This window comes from Gigantopelta aegis, chromosome 3 (genome assembly GCF_016097555.1).
Source record: "Gigantopelta aegis isolate Gae_Host chromosome 3, Gae_host_genome, whole genome shotgun sequence".
NCBI lineage: Eukaryota > Metazoa > Mollusca > Gastropoda > Neomphalida > Peltospiridae > Gigantopelta > Gigantopelta aegis.
The window spans coordinates 9,179,941-9,201,598 of NC_054701.1; the positions used below are offsets into that span (position 1 = coordinate 9,179,941).

The 21,658-nt window shown below is 39.2% G+C and overlaps 1 protein-coding gene across 1 annotated transcript in view; it reads right to left on the reverse strand.

Moving 5' to 3' along the window:
* Nucleotides 1-20,000, reverse strand: part of LOC121367486 (testin-like) — a 50,527-nt gene extending 30,527 nt beyond the window's left edge. Inside the window, exons 1-3 of the mRNA XM_041491682.1 lie at nt 19,863-20,000; nt 5,079-5,164; nt 4,340-4,571 (exon numbers count right to left, since the gene is read on the reverse strand). Coding sequence (XP_041347616.1) covers nt 4,340-4,571; nt 5,079-5,164; nt 19,863-19,910 — 366 coding nt within the window. The 5' untranslated portion in view covers nt 19,911-20,000. The remainder of the gene's footprint in view (nt 1-4,339; nt 4,572-5,078; nt 5,165-19,862) is intronic.
* Nucleotides 20,001-21,658: the final 1,658 nt, after the last annotated feature.

A 21,658-nucleotide genomic window follows, 5' to 3' on the forward strand; every position in this document is an offset into this window, starting at 1 on the left:
AAAGTTGGAATTGTTTCAAACTCGTGTTAGAGTCTTCTTTACTTTCTTCAGACGATGTGGCAGAACAGGCGTGTTTTATGAATCATTATGCTTAGTGGTCGTATTGTTAAAACCGTTGCTAGGCAACTACTGCAGTTATTTGCAAGAAAAACAAATTCACATATTTTGGCTCTTGGAATAGTTTTGTACACAGGTATCCGAATATCGCAGACGTGTGAAAATCATAAGGTGTAAAAGGAGTTCTTGTGAATTGTATAACGTGAGGTTGATTGTTGTGTTCGAAGACATAAATAAAAGATAACAGCCAACTAGCATATTGTTAAAAGACCTATTGTCATCTTACAACAGTGACTGGTGCAACTCAAAGTTTCATTTAATGTCCGTACATACAGTGATTTTTGGATTACCCGGTATCCAAATTTATTAAATTTTATAGTCGCTCAGTATTCACTCAAAAACACATTTCGGACGTTTAGATGTGAAAAAACAAAACAAATATATACTTAAAGTAAGAATTATGTTTTGTCCCGAAACATCATATATAGTGTTGTAAACGAAACCAGCATCTTTCTTTACGGCTGTTGGTGCTCAGATTGTGTCCACAATAGTTAATCTTTCTGTTAGGTCATGCGTTTTGGAACATTACGACTGGTTAATAGTTTAGAATCATTTCATGATGCTAATGATGATCATGATGTGGTAGTGATGATGATCATGTAGATAATGATGATGATGATGATGATGGTGGTGGTGGTGATATGATAGTAAACTGATACCAGGAAACGTAACTGCTTTGCACGCTATAAGTATAATAGTTTGAATGTAGTCAGTGGTGTCATGGTTAAGCCATCAGGCATAAGGCTGGTATGTACTGGGTTCGCAACCCGGTACCAGCTCCCACCCAGACCGAGTTTTAACGATTCAAAGGGTAGGTGTAAGACCACTACGCTGACTTTTCTCTCACTAACCACTAACAACTAACCACTAACAACTAACCACTAACAACTAACCACTAATCCACTGTCCTGGAAAGAATGAATGAATGAATGAATGAATGATCGAACGAAGTATGATAAAAACATTCGAAGAGATTCGACCTCAACTTTCTAAAAGGCTGTGTTTATTAAAAAGAGAAATATTTTTAAACAAGGTAGGGCCACAAAGTCATAGAAAAAAACGAAAAAGAAATTGGTTTAGAACCAGGTGCTGAAAAATTGTGCATGGAGTCTAGACTCTGTCAAACAAATTCCTAGGGGGTTTGGGTCATGCTCCGTCGAAAAATGTACTTTAAAAAAAACCATCACTTGGAGCAAGGAGAATTTCGACCCGAACACCCCCCCCCCCCCCCCCCCCCCAACCCTAACCTACACATGCTTAGAAATGCATGGACCCGGTCACCGTAAATCTTTTTACCTCCACTGGAACAAAATGTAAGTACAAACATTTACGGAAATGCCCCAAACAGACTGGCTGTTTTGTCGTATTACACAAGATGTGGATATGATGAGTGGCGATGAGACGTTGCCATGCGAGATAATGAGAAACGCAGAACACGTCATATCAAATAGCATGACATCACCGACTTCAATCTCTCGTGGATGAAGGTTTTTATGTCCTCACACTGGAAGTCTAATCAGACGGTGCTACTCGAACACCCGGGTGAACAGGTAAAAAACGCACGGGTTTCAGATGGGTGAACAAGCCCAGCTACTGCAGTGCTTAGATAAGTTTAGTATCCTGCCAGGCGAGGCTGGTGTAAATGTATCTTTGTGTACATAAGTGAACCGACTCAACCATCAAAACTGCAGTCCCGGCTTTACTGGTTTACTGTAAACTAACGAGATGGGGGGGGGGGGGGGGGGGGGCATTGGGGCAGGAGAAAATCTTCAAATTCGAGCAAAAACGATAGAGATATTCGGACAAAATTAGCTGGATTCAAACCTTTTCACCGTTTATTTCCATCATTCCACCCACACTATTAGTTGTAATCCATATTAAAATGCCCCTGCGCGTGCTGTAACCTCACCGTGGTGCAGGGGTGTAACATTCTCTTTGAGAATGGCCAATACAGCACAAATCTACTTGTTTTCTTCGGGATACAATTAACATTTTGAATATCTGCCATACTTGTATTTTTGCACAGTTCTTTATATTGTTTTTATTTAAATCTTGATTTTTTTATATTGATGTTGATCATCACTTTATTTGTTTGTATTGCCATAGTTTTGACACCCAGTGGCCGATGTGTTTTACGTGCTGGGGTGTCGTTGGGATTCATTCATTAATTCATTCATTCATTATTTGTTTGATTTACCATAGTTTGACACCCAATAGCCGATGTATTTTTCGTGCTGGGGTGTCGTTAAACATTCATTCATTCATTCATTCATTCCATATTTAAATGCGTAGACATCCATTTGCAACTCAATATACATGTAGCTGTTTGACATTAAAGGTAATATCAATAAATGTTATCCAAATTTGGATATTTTCCTTTAATTCGGGCAAAACATCAGCCTCCCCACCCACCCCCTACAAAAATGGAAGCCCGTACGCCTATGCATTTAATAATTTCGAATATATCATCCATGTTAACTTTCGTACTGTACTGTCTTACGCCATTCTTCAGAAACATTTAGAGGGACCATCCTGAGTTTTCGGCGACTGTTAACATGCTGTTGACCAACAGATACTTTTTAACGTCTGTAATTACATATTAAATATATTTTTGTTATTAAAACTGTAGGTGTGTTTGTATTTTGCATTAGTCAATGATGGTATATTATATCTTATAACATGGTGAGATGATATTGTGAGTTTATTAAAACTGTAGGTGTGTTTGTATTTTGCATTAGTCAATGATGGTATATTATACCTTATAGCATGGTGAGATGATATTGTGAGTTTATTAAAACTGTTGTAATAAAAAATGATGTTATGTGAGGCAAGGGAGAATTTATTAAAACAATAGTTGTGTTTGTATGTTGCATTAGTAAATAATATTGTTATATAACGTATAATATGGTAAAGAGAGAGAGTTCTTTTAAAACTGTAGCCGTGTTTATATTTTGCATTTAATCCAGTAAATTTAAGCAAAAATTTGGGTGATGCTAGAATAAATTGCAGCAGAATTAGTGAATGATGTTATGTGACTTTTAATATGGCGAAGAGAGAGATCGTTTTTATTAAAACTGTATTTGTGTTTGTATTTTGCATTAGTAAATGAAGTTAAAATATGGTGAGATGACAATGGCTTTATTAAAGCTACATGCCTACATGTGCTATTTTCCGGTATGTTATTTTATATTTTAAAACGTCTAATTGGATAGTATCTTTCTTTGTAATATGATTAAAACAAACAAGAGAAATGTGGTCTTGCTAAGCAGTCTATGATGAATATAAATGATTATTGTGGCAACAACTCTACGTGTATATTTGTCCAAAACAAAGTTCAGAAATACCAAACCTTGGAATACATTTCTTTTTTCTTCTTCTTCTTTTTTCCCACAGAAAGACATTTGATTAGTTTAGAAATAGCTCGTTTGACATTTACATGTATACAACAGAATGTATTTTCGACGCATGCAATTTTCTCTGTGACACGTGGTGTTTGTAATTTGGTTCTTAGCCAATAACCTGACGTCTGTGATGGAACAAGTTCATGTTTTTGTGAGTTTGCTCATTCCACGCATGTAGTTTAGGAAAGTGAAGAAAATACAATCCGACTGTCAGTCACTATAGCCTCTTTCCAAGTTTGTAAAAAATCGTATAGCAAACGAGTTGTATCTGTTATCTGTTAGCTGTCTGCACTTTTTCTGCTGGTTTGGTGGATGAATATTTTTTGGGTACTCATTTAGTTGGGGTTTTTTGCTGTTGTTTTGTTTTGGGGTTTTTTGGAGAGGTTTTTGTTGGGTTCTTTTGTTGTTTGTTTGTTATTTGTTTTGTTGTTTGTTTTGGGTTTCTGTGGGTTTTTTAGGGAGTTTTGTGCGGGGTTTTGTTTTGTGCTGTTGTCTTCTTGTTGTTGTCTGTTGTTGTTTTTTGTTGTTGTTTTTATTGTTGTTCATGTTGTTGTTGTTATTGTTGTTGTTGTTGTTTTGTTCTTGAGGTGTTTTCGTGGGTAGGGTGGTTAAGGCAGTGTTTAATAAATCTACTGACCCTCGGTCCCGGCTAGTGAATGTTTAGTCTGGGCTAGTGGAAATAATGAACTGTATTTCTATAATACCTAGAGCACTAGCCAAGGCTGCTGTGAGGGCTAATGGCATTCTCAAACATTTGTCGAACACAGGTTAATGGTAAATGGGAAAAACAAGACAAGCGAAACAACTGAAAGGATACTTACGAGGTTTTCACTGATGAGTTTGGAAATAACAACATCGTTTTGCGGCGAACAGAGCTGGGCCAATATCTTAGGATCCTGCAAGTTTAACTTTTCAAATCTGGACACCCAATCAGATTTGACGTCTGGTGAGAACACTGTGTCAAAAATCAAACTGATTGGTCGAAAATCCCGCTCTTTATCAGGCTGTATGTCGTGATCCTCCTGAGGACAACGACAATTCTTGCACACTTTTCTGGAGATAAGAAAAACGACAACCAGAAAGTGTTTTAAATACATGTCATGTTCGACAGAAATCATTATATTCAAGAGTACATACAAGAATAATAGTAATAATGATAGAAATGATAGTAGCAATAGTTTAGTACAAATGAAGGAAGTAGTAATTTAAAATATTATAGAGGTGGCGATTGTAGTTATGATGTACTTTTAAAATGTTAAAGATTGTTTTGTTTAACTACACCACTAGGAAACATTGACCATCTGCTATTTTGCCATTAGCAGTTTCTCACAGATAGGGGAGGACATACCACGGACTTTGATATATCAGTCGTAGGGCACTGGTTTGGAATGGGGAAAATATAATGAAAAGAGGAGTAATACTTGTTGTAGCCGACGTTATTAACGATATTGATCTTGTAATGATAGTTAAAGTTACAGAGTTAGTACAAACATTATGACATACTTTCCTCTCGTTTTTTTTTTTGTGGTGGTGGTGTACTATTTAGTGTATAGTACCTACCTCCAGTAATGGAGTTCTAGCCCCGGGCATCCATCAATGCACTTGAGACACCTGGGTCCAGGCTCAGTCTTCGCCGTGGATGTACCCTGCAAGAAAACAAACAGTGCGGACGTGAATAGCCACCTAGTGGGGCACGTGTTACCAGTAGTCTGAGATTAACAATAAACAAGAGTTTGGTATATATACACAGTAACTGTAATGAGTAAGAGCAGGTGTCAACAGTAGACGGCAGGGCCTATCGTTCAACAGTGGTGCAGTTAGAGGGAGAGGATGCAAACGTTCATGCTCTGGTTTTTGTGGAATATCCTGATAGTATACTGCATCTATTTCTAAACCAGCATGTCCTCCAATAAAGGCCGCTTTTCATTTCCATTGCTGGCCATGGTGGTTGAGTTGACTAGCCAACGATAACAAAAATTGACTAAAAGAAAGCGGTTAAAGGCTTTTGGTAGGTCTGAGTCACAAGAATGTAATTGTGTACATCACTGTGTTCCGAGATCATGTTGTAAGAATAAATAAGTATATCTGTATCAAGAACTAAACAATAGGCAGGTGCTAAAGGTCAATTCTTATTTTATTACAGGTAGTTTTAAGTGGACTGTCTTGGTCAGTTTATTGTAACCCTTCCCATGTGATGTGTCTGGTGTATATAATTTGTACAAACGAGTTAACAGTCCGTGTTTACGGAAGCAGAGGTCAAACTCGACTGCTACCGTTTGATTGAGCCCGCTTCCTCGCCAAGCGTTGTACGAAGACGTAAGTATGTTTAGCACCATTCTATGTGTGCCAACACGGTACATAAATTTCCTCTCCAGATAAGAAGTGGTGGTGTGTGGAGACCTACACAAGCCACATCTGGCCAGTAGGTGTATCATTGTGTGTGGCATGCGCCACGTCAAGAGGGATGGAATCTCAGGTGGTTTTCAGACTGATACCACTAATATACGTACTATATAGGTACGTGCACGTGGTGCCATTTGCAGTTAGTATGTTCATGCATTGTATGCGAGAGCGATGGTGGCTGCATGCTTAAGTTCTGGCTGTATACAACCAAATCAAATCATATATATGACAATATTAACTGCGACTAAAATCGCTACACGCAGAGACTGAGTTTCAGTGAACATGTACATCGTGGATATAAATACTACCACCCCTCACCCTTAAAGTAAATCTGAATAAAAACTTAAGATGTTCTTTTCAAGCACTCATCCTTAACTACACAAGTTCCGCACAACACATTTAGTAGGACCCCGTACATGTTTCAGACACAATGGTAAATGATACATTTAGTAGGACCCCGTACATGTTTCAGACACAATGGTAAATGACACATTTAGTAGGACCCCGTACATGTTTCAGACACAATGGTAAATGACACATTTAGTAGGACCCCGTACATGTTTCAGACACAATGGTAAATGATACATTTAGTAGGACCCCGTACATGTTTCAGACACAATGGTAAATGACACATTTAGTAGGACCCCGTACATGTTTCAGACACAATGGTAAATGATACATTTAGTAGGACCCCGTACATGTTTCAGACACAATGGTAAATGACACATTTAGTAGGACCCCGTACATGTTTCAGACACAATGGTAAATGACACATTTAGTAGGACCCCGTACATGTTTCAGACACAATGGTAAATGATACATTTAGTAGGACCCCGTACATGTTTCAGACACAATGGTAAATGACACATTTAGTAGGACCCCGTACATGTTTCAGACACAATGGTAAATGATACATTTAGTAGGACCCCGTACATGTTTCAGACACAATGGTAAATGACACACATGTTTCAGTAGGACCCCGTACATGTTTCAGACACAATGGTAAATGACACATTTAGTAGGACCCCGTACATGTTTCAGACACAATGGTAAATGATACATTTAGTAGGACCCCGTACATGTTTCAGACACAATGGTAAATGACACATTTAGTAGGACCCCGTACATGTTTCAGACACAATGGTAAATGACACATTTAGTAGGACCCCGTACATGTTTCAGACACAATGGTAAATGATACAGTGGCGGGGGATTTTTTTCATTCTTTGTAGGTGTTGATGGGACTTTTGTATGCTTAACCGTTTGTTTTCGTAGTTTATGTTGTTTTTGGTGTCATTTGATTATTGAATAAAATTCAGTACACTGTTTTGACCATACAATGTTTGTATGCACTTTCATTAAATTGTGTTTATATACCTTTGTCAGATACTCAGTAGCCAAATTTGCTTTGTGATGGGGGTAAAGTTCTATTTATTCCATGACAAATCAAAAATATTAATTGCATGTTTGTGTGAGAGTGTTCTTTCAAAATGTTGCTGTCATGATACAAGTAGAGAAACAAACTGCAAGCATAGCACAGCCAGAACCGTGAACTCGTAAATGTAAAGGAAAGGAATGTTTGCCATGTAATGTGTTTAAATACATCATTACAGCTGTTTTGAGACCGACGTACGTTTATTGCGATACTTGGTTTCAAGTGAGAAGGCGACTCCCACTGATATCTATTGTGCTTATCAACGGATAGGGAGTTGATCCTACGACCCATCACTCTTCAGACGAGCATCTTATCCCTGAGCTATATTCAGTACCCAAAGTAATAGGGCCTACTATCTCATTTTCCCTGCTAGTTACAAGTATAGCGCTTTTTCCCCTTTCCATTCTTAGCTAGTGCTACGAAATTTTGTACTAAATATAAGATAACATTTCCTCACACACGTACCATACTCATATAGCTAGCTGGTGTAAGGAAAGGTGCGATCCAGCTCAGTCGATAGAACGCTCGACTTGGATTCATAGGTGGTAGGATCGAACCACCGTGGTGTACCCATTGTCTGATTGGTTTTCTGGCTACAAGACTAGGATAGGTATATCAAAAGATGTTACATGTGCTCTCCTGTATATTGGAAAGTGCTTATAAACAATCAAAACCTGGTAAATGAAAAATGTAGCAGGTTTCCTCCTAGGCTCTGTGTCTCATTGTCAGAATTATCAAATATTTCACATTCAGTAGCCTGTGATTAATAAATCAATGTGTCTTAGTGGTGTCGTTAAACAAACACTTTTTCGTTTTGGTGTAAGACAAGCTAAAAGCTGTATGACAGTGATCCGCTATCACCCAACATGTTCCGTTTTGGTGTAAGACAAGCTAAAAGCTGTATTGTTTGACAGTGGTCCGCTATCACCCAACATGTTCCGTTTTGGTGTAAGACAAGCTAAAAACTGTATTGTTTGACAGTGGTCCGCTATCACCCAACATGTTGCGTTTTGGTGTAAGACGAGCTAAAAGCTGTATTGTTTGACAGTGGTCCGCTATCACCCAACATGTTCCGTTTTGGTGTAAGACAAGCTAAAAGCTGTATTGTTTGACAGTGGTCCGCTATCACCCAACATGTTGCGTTTTGGTGTAAGACAAGCTAAAAGCTGTATTGTTTGACAGTGGTCCGCTATCACCCAACATGTTCCGTTTTGGTGTAAGACAAGCTAAAAGCTTCCGGGGGTTCAGGATTCTCATGTGTAAAGGTTAATGGCTCTTGTCATTTATAGACGTAACTCGCAGCTGATTGTAATTCCCGCATGAAACCCGACACAGATGTTCGCTCACCGATACGCCACCGTCTGGCCTGTGTCATAATTGTGTGCCTGCTGTGTGCCATATCGGTCAACATATATTAGTGGTACATGGTTGTCAGACTGCACATTCTCTCTGTTTACAGTTCATCACAGGTGCAGACCCAGGGGAGTGTTCGGTGGGTGAATTGCACCACCAATATCCAAAATCCCGTGTTTAATGAATGGATACAAGCATTAATTTCTCCTTTTTAGAAAAACACCTGATACCAACTCTGTTCTGACACTGATTCATTTGACCATTCATAAGAAATATAAGTATCAGCGGTCAAAGTTATTTCATTTTATCTCCAACTACAACCCTTCATTTTTAAATATGACACCCAAAAAGCAGTTTATTTTTATTATGAAAAATCAGGACCCAGCCAACATAGGTGTTATTTGCAAGCTGGTTTTCCAATATAATGAATAGACTCTAGTAGTGACATACATGAATATGTATATATGTAAAAATATAGTCATTAATTGTTTGTTGATATTGCAACCTTTTAATGTTATTTTGTGCACTCTGTTCCCATGTGGAATGTTTAAATGCAATAAATTTTATCTTATCTTATCTTATCTTATCTTAAAGGCAGCCTGAATACTAGTTTTTAAAGGGACATTCCTGAGTTTGCTGCATTGTAAGATGTTTCCGAAAATTAAAATATTTCTACGATTAAACTTACATATTAAATATATTTTCCTATTTAGAATATCAGTGACTCTATATTCAATGTGTTTCTGGTCGTCTTTATATTTGTATAAACTGAATTTTGTCTTCAAATAATATATTTTAGGAAATAAAATGAAATTTTACGTAGTACAAATAGTAGAACGACCAGAAACACGTTTAATAAACAGCCACTAATATTTTATGCAGAAAAATATATTTGATATGTAATTACAATCGTTAAAAAGTCTCTGTTAGTAGATAACATCTTTAAAATTGCAGCAAACTCAGGAATGTCCCTTTAAATTGGTATGAGCTACTGAATTATATAAAAATGTTTACGGCAACTAGTGTGACCATCATAACGGTTTCGACGGCGTAGCCACTGGGTATGAGGCTATTACAAATATCTGTACAAGACAAAGTCCAGATGTTTTGTTGTTGTTTAATGACAACACTAAAAACATTGATTTAGAGCACATTGATTTATTAATCATCGGCTACTGGATGTCAAACATTTGGTAATTCTGACTTGTAGTCATCAGAGGAAACCCGCTACATTTTTCTATTACCAGCAAGGGATCTTTCATATGCAACATCGCACAGACAGGATAGCACATACCACGGCATTTGATATACCAGTTGTGATGCACTGGTTGGAACTAGAAAACCCCAATGAGTTGAATGGACCCACCAAGGTGATTCAATCTTGCGACGCAAGCACCTCAGGCGAACGCTCAACCGACTGAGGTAAATCCCGCAACTAACTGGAAACAAGAACAAAGATGAAGTAACAAGACTGTGTAACGTGTTACCGAGTCGTTGTCCTGAAACGGCGAGTTAAGCCTGGGTGGCCTCAGAGAGAAAGGCAGACATGTTGGTATTCCTTCTCTCACCTCGGTCCACTGACAGGGAATCTCATTGGCCATGACTCAGAGCAAGCGATGCCGCTAAGGCTCCGAATAACAAGTCTTCCAGATAATAGTATTTCAGTAAAGGTTGACTTACACCAATGTTTTCACTGAAGATGGAAGAAGAAGAAGAAGTGTGTTTTATTTAACGACGCCACTAGAGCACATTGATTTTTTATCTTATCATCGGCTATTGGACGTCAATCACTGAAGATGGAGGACGTTTACTCTTTTATTTTTGTTTAATTTTTTTTATATAAATTCAGCTAGGGAGTACACACATAAAAAAATCTATATATATATTACAAAATCTATTTAGTTCATCTTGGAAATGGAATACTGAAACAATTTAAAGAATGCCTATACCAGCAATTCTCATCTTTGGAAAACATCGCAACTGTATTTTTATTATGACCCATAACAACTATACTTAAGTAACAGTAAATATAGCCGCTATTGCATGGGGGGTGGGGGGGGGGGGGGGGTGGAGGGTGGCTTGATGCGTTCTCGGTCTGAGATCGATCCCTGTCGATGGCCCATTGGGCTATTTCTCGTTTCAGCTAGTGCACCACGACTTGTATATCGAAGGTCGTGGTATGTGGTGCATATAAAAGATCCTTTGCTACTAATGTAAAAATGTAGCGGGGTTTTTTTCTAAGACTACTGTATATGTCAAAATTACCAAATGTTTGACATCCAATAGCCGACTGATTAATGAATAAATGTGCTCTAGTGGTGTCGTTAAACAAAACAAACAAACAAACAAGTTCATGGTTTGGATTGAAGTGAGTCAAACATTAGTTTTGTTTATTTGTTGTTTTGTTTGTGTTGTGGCTTTTTGTTGTTCTGTTTGTGTTTGGTTTGGATTCTTTGGTGGGTTTCTGGGGCGTTGGGTTGTTGTCGTTTTGCGTTATTTTATTCTTTTGCTGTTGTTTTGTTTTTTGGGTTTAGGAAATGTTCTGTGTGGGAGGTGGGGGGGGGGGGGGGGGGGGGGGGGAGAGAGTCTTTACATAATGTAACATATCGTCTTCCGGAAACGAAACCTGAGCTTTCACGACTTTCACTCATTCGTGAGTTTTGGTTTAAAAAAAACAACAACAATTATTTGACGAGACTGGGAGGCGACAAACTGATCGAACTCCCCCCGACTTTGCTTCGTACGCATGTGATCGTGTTTCGCGTTGATACTGAATATGTTTAATTTGTCTCCAAAGAAATGTTAAACTTGCACCACGATTAGACTTAAGCCCGCACATTGATGAAATACAAAACAAAAGTCGAATCTATCTCTATTTACTCCTCATCTCCTTCCCCGTATCTACAAAAGCCATCCTCGTAAACTACTCTGTTAATGTCTGTGTTTGTAAAGGTTCACGTTACGTTTCCTGTGCAACAGAAAGCACTGCACCTCATTTTCCTCATTTTCCCACGAAATCGGTCTCCGAACACGAATCGCAAGGATAGAGAACTCGACCCATTAACAACTATTCGCCAGAACACCTTGTCTCGTGGAATTTGCAACATGTTTGAGGAGATGGGGGAGTGAGGGGGTCTTCGGTTCACAGCGGGAACGGCAAGTGAATTCCAGTGATGCAGCTAAACAAACTGATGAATCGCAAACGTACACAGCAAGCCATTCCGTGCATTGGTAAACAAATAAAGACAAAGCATAGCCGCAATAGATAAAGGATAAAACTCAAACGGGTTAGGCAAACCGATCGTAGTTAAATATTTAACAATATGTATATGGGTCGGGTAAATGATAATAAATACGGAATTGGTAACTCAAATGATAATAAATACGGAATTGGTAACTCAAATGATAATAAATAGGCTACGGAACTGGTAACTCAAATGATAATACGTACACAAAATTCTGCAATTAAGAAAATGTTTACTGCAAAAAAATATGCCGTGAAAAAAGTGTCGAATATAGTCCATAGCAATCTTAAAAACGTGTTGTAATCTCCACGGTATTACTGACTGTCGTTGGCAATTGCAGGGGTTGGTACTCAGGCTACATAGACAGACAGACGGACAGACAGTCAAGACAGACAGACAAACAGACAGAGATATTTTAATTAAGTCTTAACCGATATAAAACATGGCGAGAAAATATACCATTGAAACATATTCAGGCTACTCTTTAGATTTATGAGAGACTATATACAATAAAATATATTAATGCATAAAACATTTAAGGGATCAATAAGGTTAAACAAATTAAATTGCTAAAAAGGGGGTAAAACGAAGTTCATAAAAAGGGTACAAATATATATACAAATGTCAGTCATATACCATCCACGTGTGTCTTTTAAAAATATAATAGCGGGTTTTGGCAGTTAAATGTGACAATGTTTCCTCACTAAAATATTTCTAATTTTTATTCTACTAATTGGTTAAAAGAATCATTTAAAGAATACGCTTCGTCTAACAAAGGAAGTCTGAGTTCATCATATAAAGAACATTTCATAGTTTTATCTTCTACAACACCGTCTTTACACGTAATACATATACGTTGTGTCACAGGCAAACGTGCATAGATGAATGGGACGGGGAAAACTGAAGGCTTTTTTTTTCTAATGGAACGAATTCTTGTTACCTCTTGCATGCAATTTAAGACGGATGCTCGACCACTAAGAAATCTTTCTTCCCCGTAGGAAGGGAGTGGTAACGTGACATTACAACAGTAAGTGTATATATTAAGCAAATAGATAGTTTTACGCCAAATGGCCATATTACAAATGACCACGTGGGAAAGAATGTAAGTTAAGTGTTTGTTACAGGCATCGCAGTCTGTTGGGGTGAGTGGGGCTGGAGAGGGGCTTCAAACTTTGATATCATGCCTTTTAAAAAGCGAAATAATATATGTCTGGCATTTCCAGTTGCTCGAAGTTTCCGACAGCTATGTTATTTGAATTTCCAAAGTTAATTGTTTTTAATATGTCGATTTTTATTTTTAAAAATATATCCCAGCAGACCGTAGAAATATAAACAAAAAAAGGTTTGTTTAAAAGTTTGTTTTGTGTAACGACGCCACCAGAGCACATTGATTTATTAATCATCGGCTATTGCATGTGAAACATTTGGTAATTTTAACATATATAGTTTTAGAGAGGAAACCTGCTACATTTTTCCATTAGTAGCAAGTGATCTTTTATATGCACTATCCCACAGACAGGATATCACATACCACGCCCTATAATATATCAGTTGTGGTGTACTGGCTGGAACGAGACATAGCCCAATGACCCCCCGCCGATGGGGGTCGATCTTAAACCAAATGCACATCAAGCGAGCGCTATACCACTGGGCTACGTCCTGCCCCAGAAATATAAACAAGACATTTTATAATGTTACTATCATCCTTTGAATTTGAACAACAAACAGCCAGTATCTGTACACAACGAGGAGTCGAAGGGGCGTTTTGACAAAATCGTGATTGCATGCACTCATGAATTGCTGAAAACAGTGATGACGTCTTTTGTTCGCGAAAAGATGAGCACATCCTGCCCACAGACAAAACATTGCATTTTGTAGATCATCATTACAAGTTGCACACTATCAACGCGCCTTACGGAATCACTACCTGATGTAAGTACGGCAATCTCGTCGTTATGGTTATCAAAGAGCAAACAAATAGCACACGATGAAATAATATGACATTTGTGAGAGTTGTGCTCATTTCGGAACTAGCGCTTTTGTGATATATCAAATAAAACGTAATATTATTAGACAGGTATATTATACGGTTATTCTGTCTCGGGAGTAAGCATGTGCGGTCGAGATGTAGACGTGGGCGTGTGTTATCTATTCTAATTAACAAAATCAGGATATATTACACCAGCCATGTATGTTTGTTTAGTACAGACAGACAAACTAATCTAACTGAAATCAAACGACACTCTTCACTACGCCTTGGAAAGGGAGGGGATGTCTGCTTCATAACACCCCATGATTGGTACATTAAATTCCGTGGAACGTACTGTCCTGCCTGTGAGAAAGTACATAAAAGATCCCTTGTTGCTAATGATTTTTTTTTTACAGGGTTTTGTCTTATTAAATGTTTGCATCCATTAGCCGATTATTACTAAATCAATTTGCTATAGTGGTGTCGTTAAACAAAACAAACTTTAACTTTAATAACACCCCAGCACATTTAAACTTCACACAAGCATCCGTCACATATTTTTCTTTGGGGTTATACATGATTATTTTGGAAATTGTGCTCTTCCCATTTTCCTTCCCACTCCAGGCGCGTGTGTTTGGGGAGGGGGGATCTGGGGTCGAATCTCCACCCTTGCTCAAGCAAATTTTCTTTTTTTTAAATGTATTTTCGGGACATGATGTCTCGACCCCCTTAGAAATTTCGCTCACTACAGTCTAGACCCAGCCCTGTATAACTTCCTGTACACGCGCCTGCTTTCCACCTTCGGCCTGAGGAAGATGCGTTTTGCTTACGTGGTACACACATCTCCGGAACCGTCCTGATAACGTATCGGATATTAAGTAGATAGAGTGTTGCTTTACCACACCATGATAAACACTCTAAAGTTTCGCAATATGAAGATTGGGTTACGTAGATCGAGACTCGTTAGATATTAGAATCTTAGGTTTCGATCTATCTGTTTACATCAACATGCACCAAGCGAAAATATTTCCTGTCTTTTCTCAGGTTTTTTAGGGGTTGTTTGTTGGGGTTTTTTAATTATTATTATTATTTTAATCTGTAAAATTATAGTTATAAATTAAAAATACTCAAAGTATTGCAACCGTCTGCATAAAATATATGAAATGTAACAGTAGTCCACCTGAGTATTCGCAGCAATATAATCACTAGCCTCGGTGATGTACCGGTAGTCCAAATAAAATATGTGAAATGTAACAGTAGTCCACCTGAGTATTCGCAGCAATATAAACACCAGCCTCGGTGATGTACCGGTAGTCCAAATAAAATATGTGAAATGTAACAGTAGTCCACCTGAGTATTCGCAGCAATATAATCACCAGCCTCGGTGATGTACCGGTAGTCCAAATAAAATATGTGAAATGTAACAGTAGTCCACCTGAGTATTCGCAGCAATATAATCACCAGCCTCGGTGATGTACCGGTAGTCCACCTGAGTATTCGCAGCAATATAATCACCAGCCTCGGTGATGTAACAGTAGTCCACCTGAGTATTCGCAGCAATATAAACACCAGCCTCGGTGATGTAACGGTAGTCCACCTGAGTATTCGCAGCAATATAAAGACCAGCCTCGGTGATGTACCGGTAGTCCACCTGAGTATTCGCAGCAATATAAACACCAGCCTCGGTGATGTACCGGTAGTCCACCTGAGTATTCGCAGCAATATAAACACCAGCCTCGGTGATGTAACGGTAGTCCACCTGAGTATTCGCAGCAATATAAACACCAGCCTCGGTGATGTACCGGTAGTCCACCTGAGTATTCGCAGCAATATAAACACCAGCCTCGGTGATGTACCGGTAGTCCACCTGAGTATTCGCAGCAATATAAACACCAGCCTCGGTGATGTACCGGTAGTTCACCTGAGTATTCGCAGCAATATAAACACCAGCCTCGGTGATGTACCGGTAGTCCACCTGAGTATTCGCAGCAATATAAACACCAGCCTCGGTGATGTAACAGTAGTCCACCTGAGTATTCGCAGCAATATAAACACCAGCCTCGGTGATGTACCGGTAGTCCAAATAAAATATGTGAAATGTAACAGTAGTCCACCTGAGTATTCGCAGCAATATAATCACCAGCCTCGGTGATGTACCGGTAGTCCAAATAAAATATGTGAAATGTAACAGTAGTCCACCTGAGTATTCGCAGCAATATAAACACCAGCCTCGGTGATGTACCGGTAGTCCACCTGAGTATTCGCAGCAATATAAACACCAGCCTCGGTGATGTACCGGTAGTTCACCTGAGTATTCGCAGCAATATAAACACCAGCCTCGGTGATGTAACAGTAGTCCACCTGAGTATTCGCAGCAATATAAACACCAGCCTCGGTGATGTACCGGTAGTCCACCTGAGTATTCGCAGCAATATAAACACCAGCCTCGGTGATGTACCGGTAGTCCACCTGAGTATTCGCAGCAATATAAACGCCAGCCTCGGTGATGTACCGGTAGTCCACCTGAGTATTCGCAGCAATATAAACACCAGCCTCGGTGATGTACCGGTAGTCCACCTGAGTATTCGCAGCAATATAAACACCAGCCTCGGTGATGTACCGGTAGTCCACCTGAGTATTCGCAGCAATATAAACACCAGCCTCGGTGATGTACCGGTAGTCCACCTGAGTATTCGCAGCAATATAAACACCAGCCTCGGTGATGTACCGGTAGTCCACCTGAGTATTCGCAGCAATATAAACGCCAGCCTCGGTGATGTACCGGTAGTCCACCTGAGTATTCGCAGCAATATAAACGCCAGCCTCGATGATGTACCGGTAGTCCACCTGAGTATTCGCAGCAATATAAACACCAGCCTCGGTGATGTACCGGTAGTCCACCTGAGTATTCGCAGCAATATAAACACCAGCCTCGGTGATGTACCGGTAGTCCACCTGAGTATTCGCAGCAATATAAACACCAGCCTCGGTGATGTACCGGTAGTCCACCTGAGTATTCGCAGCAATATAAACACCAGCCTCGGTGATGTAACGGTAGTCCACCTGAGTATTCGCAGCAATATAAAGACCAGCCTCGGTGATGTACCGGTAGTCCACCTGAGTATTCGCAGCAATATAAAGACCAGCCTCGGTGATGTACCGGTAGTCCACCTGAGTATTCGCAGCAATATAAAGACCAGCCTCGGTGATGTACCGGTAGTCCACCTGAGTATTCGCAGCAATATAAACACCAGCCTCGGTGATGTACCGGTAGTCCACCTGAGTATTCGCAGCAATATAAACACCAGCCTCGGTGATGTACCGGTAGTCCACCTGAGTATTCGCAGCAATATAAACACCAGCCTCGGTGATGTACCGGTAGTCCACCTGAGTATTCGCAGCAATATAATCACTAGCCTCGGTGATGTACCGGTAGTCCACCTGAGTATTCGCAGCATAATAATCACCAGCCTCGGTGATGTACCGGTAGTCCAAATAAAATTATAATCAACTTGCGTGATTGGAAGCAAGCAAGACAACGAAACATAACCACAAATGGAAACTGTGGTGCGTTAGATTTAGGTGTGAGAGAGAGAGAGAGAGAGAGAGAGAGAGAGAGAGAGAGAGAGAGAGAGAGAGAGAGAGAGAGAGAGAGAGAGAGAGAGAGAGACCAACATAGAAAGACAGACCATAGCTCGCACCATGACCTTTAAATAGTACATCAGCCATTGGTAACCCAATACTTATACCATTTGGTAAATATCGACCCTATGGTTAACAAGATGTATTGCAGTGTGTTTGTGTGTGTGTGTGTGTGTGTGTGTGTGTGTGTGTGTGTGTGTGTGTGTGTGTGTGTGCCTTTAAATTTAAAATACCATAGACATGGCAGCACATATCACAGTCTTTGATATATTAGTGTATACAGAAACTGGTATTATTCAGTAATTACCCACCCAATAGCAATAGGAGTTGGGGGGGGGGGGGGGGGGGACATTGTTCACCTCAGTATTAGAATAATAGGACGACGTTAACTTGCAGGTTGATGAAAGGTAAAATGTCACACTAGTTTTATGTGTATTTCCTGGAAGAATTGATATTTTATGTATATAGTATATCAGTTTTATCAAGAAAGGTTAACCATTATTTACCATGGGGATCCATTTAGTGTAAGGAACCTTTAACGCGTTAACAAATTAGAGGGCGATAACTCTGAAGATAGGTGACTATTTTGGTACACGCGAACATTTCTGAAAGTTTAGAGATTCCAGAATGGAAGATTGTACTTCGTGTGCATTTATCACGGGAACGGGGTTAATAAACTAGTGTCGAGGACACCACTGGGGCGGGAGATTAAGGCAGCTGGATAAAAGTAAATTTCCTAAATCTTTATCAGTATTGCCCCCAAGTGTGATGCCGGGATGCTAAATTATTAATGTTTACCTATTCGAGCAAATGTTTGACATCTAGTAGCCCATGATTAATTAATCAATGTGTTCTAGTGGTGGTGTTAAATAAAACAAACAGATCGAGGGTGCAAAGCGCCTGAGTTTCTAGGGGATTCGGGTGTATGCCTTAAGATTTACTACCAATGATATTTTTGATTCAGAATTGATGGGGGGCTAAATCCCATACCTGTTAAAGAAAACAAACGTTTTCGACCAGCCATTGTTATCTCAAATGAGATAAACATCGTCCACTCAAATCAGTTTATTCATATATACATGAACAGTATAAAGGAGTTGTGCCACGTCTTGTGGTAATGATATGTGTAGGCCTATAGTGAAATTCAGTACTATGGTAGGCATGACAGAACGATGGGGGGGTCGACTGACATCTTCTCCGCGTCGATGTCCTTTATGCCCCCTTGATTACAGTAATTCCAGAAAGTGTTATTTCATTACCCACAAGTTATAATTAAAAGTAACTGAATTTAAAAACTGAGTTTTGGGAAGCCTATGTCTAATAGATATATCTAGCTTCTAAAGTTATAAAGTACACTGTAATATTATTAAATAAGATTTGGAGTTAAAATTATGACGTAACTTGTAATGATAATTTTCGTATTCCCAACTAGGTTGTCAAGTACATGTATACGGGACATAACTTCAACATACCACACATTTTAGTCTAGCGTCGCAGTCCGATACATCTGCAGATGATGGCAGATACATCTGCAGCTGTAATGGACTACAATGAGCTCTGGTTTTTCGCTTCGAGACAGCGGCATTTCGCTGTAGATTCACTGACAACTTCAAACGATAAATACACGGATGGCAATAATCTCCTTCGAAATTTTTTTTTTTTTAAATTGTCTTTTAAATGAAGCAAGAAGTAAACATTGTATATCAATTCCACAAAAGTGTTCATAGAATTCAGTATTTTATACATCAAAAGAACATTTCTATGCACTTTTGCATTGCTATGTCGTGACCAGAATTTTTGTATCATTAATTTAAAAGGTAAATTATTATATGTTTACCGTATCATTCAGTTTAAAAACACAGGTGATTAGTGTACATTTAGTGGTAGACCTTAGCGGGTACAGTTTGTATAGGAGTGGTGTGATGCGGAACGGGAAGTGTGGGTGGGTTTGGGGGGGGGGGGGGGGATTTCTGGTGTCCCAAAATCGTACATACTATACTGTTTTAGCCAACATCTAGAGTTTAAAAAATAATTTAAAAAATATATATATTGTTTTAAATAATGAAAACGAACGATAAGGAAAATATACGTACATGTATGTGGACAAAAAAAACCCTACTATTTTTCACATCATTTAAAAAAACACAAAAAAAACATAAGTTTCTTCATCTGAATACACCCTCACCCCCGATCAACCCTATCATATACTATAACATGTATAGTAAGAACTTTCAAGACCAATGCCACCATGAATACATTATATTCTCGCTGAAACAAGTTAGGTAAATACTACTTACATGATAAGTGCCAGACAAGGTGTTAGGTAGAGCCATATGGCCAGCCATAGTAAAATCCCGTTAGAGTTATCAATTAAACACTCCAGACTCCAAGACAGTTGTGTCCATGCGCCAGTACAGCGTACGTACAACTTCTGCTCTCCCTCTGTCGCTCGCTCTCGTGCCAGGAATCTTTTCGCGTGTTCGCCGATTCTACGACTCGACCAGTGACGTCATGGCCCGCGCCGGGGTTCCCGAAAGAGGCAGTTTGGCATTCCCAGCCGGTGAATATTTTCAATGATAATGTTAATGTGTTACCCAGCTGGTCTACTAAGTTGTGATTACTCGTCTAATCTCGTTGTGTAACGGTTGTAATGATGTGTAATTTGCAGTCAGATATTCTTGTAATTGACGGAAAATTTAATGTAATACTTCTGTGACTTACCGCTGCTCGGCTGATTTGTGGGAAAATTCAGGGCCGTTCTTGGGGAGACGGGGGTTGCCATCCCGCGAAATATAAAAAACTGCATTTTCAATTTGAAAGTATCCTTTTCTGCTCTGCTTTTCTTTGCACCCCTACCCCTTCCCACCCCCGTCTCCCCAAGGGTTACAGTCCGATGAATTAGTATACCGAATTGGACATACTGAATACCGTACCGATACCGAGGTAAATCACCCCAAAAATACAGATACCAATACCGAACCTAAAATTTCAATACCGCCGAGCTCTAATACCACTCACATAACAGGGTTTTTGCACACACACACGCACGCACGCACACACACACACACACACACACACACACCAATAATAATAATAGTAATAAATAATAAATTGTTTTTGTTTCTTAACAAATTGCCATCAAATTCCATAGGTTAATCACCTTTTTTGATACAGGGATGAATGGATGAATGAATGGATGGATGGATGAATGGATGGATGGATGGATGAATGAACTTCATCGATTAATGGGGTCAAAGTAAGGTAAATGCGTTTACAAATGAAGTCAGATGCAGGGACGAAAGCAACTGGTGGCACAGTTTTCATCATTTTATCTTTAGTCTCTGTGTAGTGCATTATTGATTAGTGGTAACTAGTCTGCATAGCCTGGCTGTTCCAGTATTTGATTTAATCTATACAATTTTATGGCAATTTGTTCAGACCTATAATGTTTGGTAAAACAAAACACCCCAAAAATTATGGGAATTGGTATGGTTAATAAAATATATGTTTTTATACTATTCATTATATAGTTACATTTCAGTTCAATGGTTTCCTTTTCAGGCAAATGGACTATAGGTACGGCCAAACAATAGCATATGTAACATCACTTGCTGCTAATTGGTACAAAGTTAGGTTTTCTCTCAAACACTAACCAAATTTATGACGATGGCAGCATACTTTAGATTAATCAGGAATATAAATTAACATGGTCGTCATAATCGTCATTATCATCATAATCAATGTCGATAATGTCGTGTTCGTCATCATCAAAGTGTCCCCTGTTTAGAGCCATTCCAGAAGAGAAACAAAGAAAGAAATGTTTAAGGACCACATAGATAATTAAAGAGGAAACCCGCTGCCGCCCGTTAATGGGCTACTCTTTTCGATTAGCAGTAAAGCATGTTATATACACCATCCCACAGACAGAATAGTACATACCACGGCCTTTGTTACACCAATTGTGGAGCACTGGCTGGAATGAAAAATAGCTCAATGAGCCCATCGACGGTGGTCGATCCTAGACTGACCGCTTAGAAGGCGAGCGCGTTGCCATGGGGTACATCCCGTCCATTCCACAAGCGATTTCATGGGT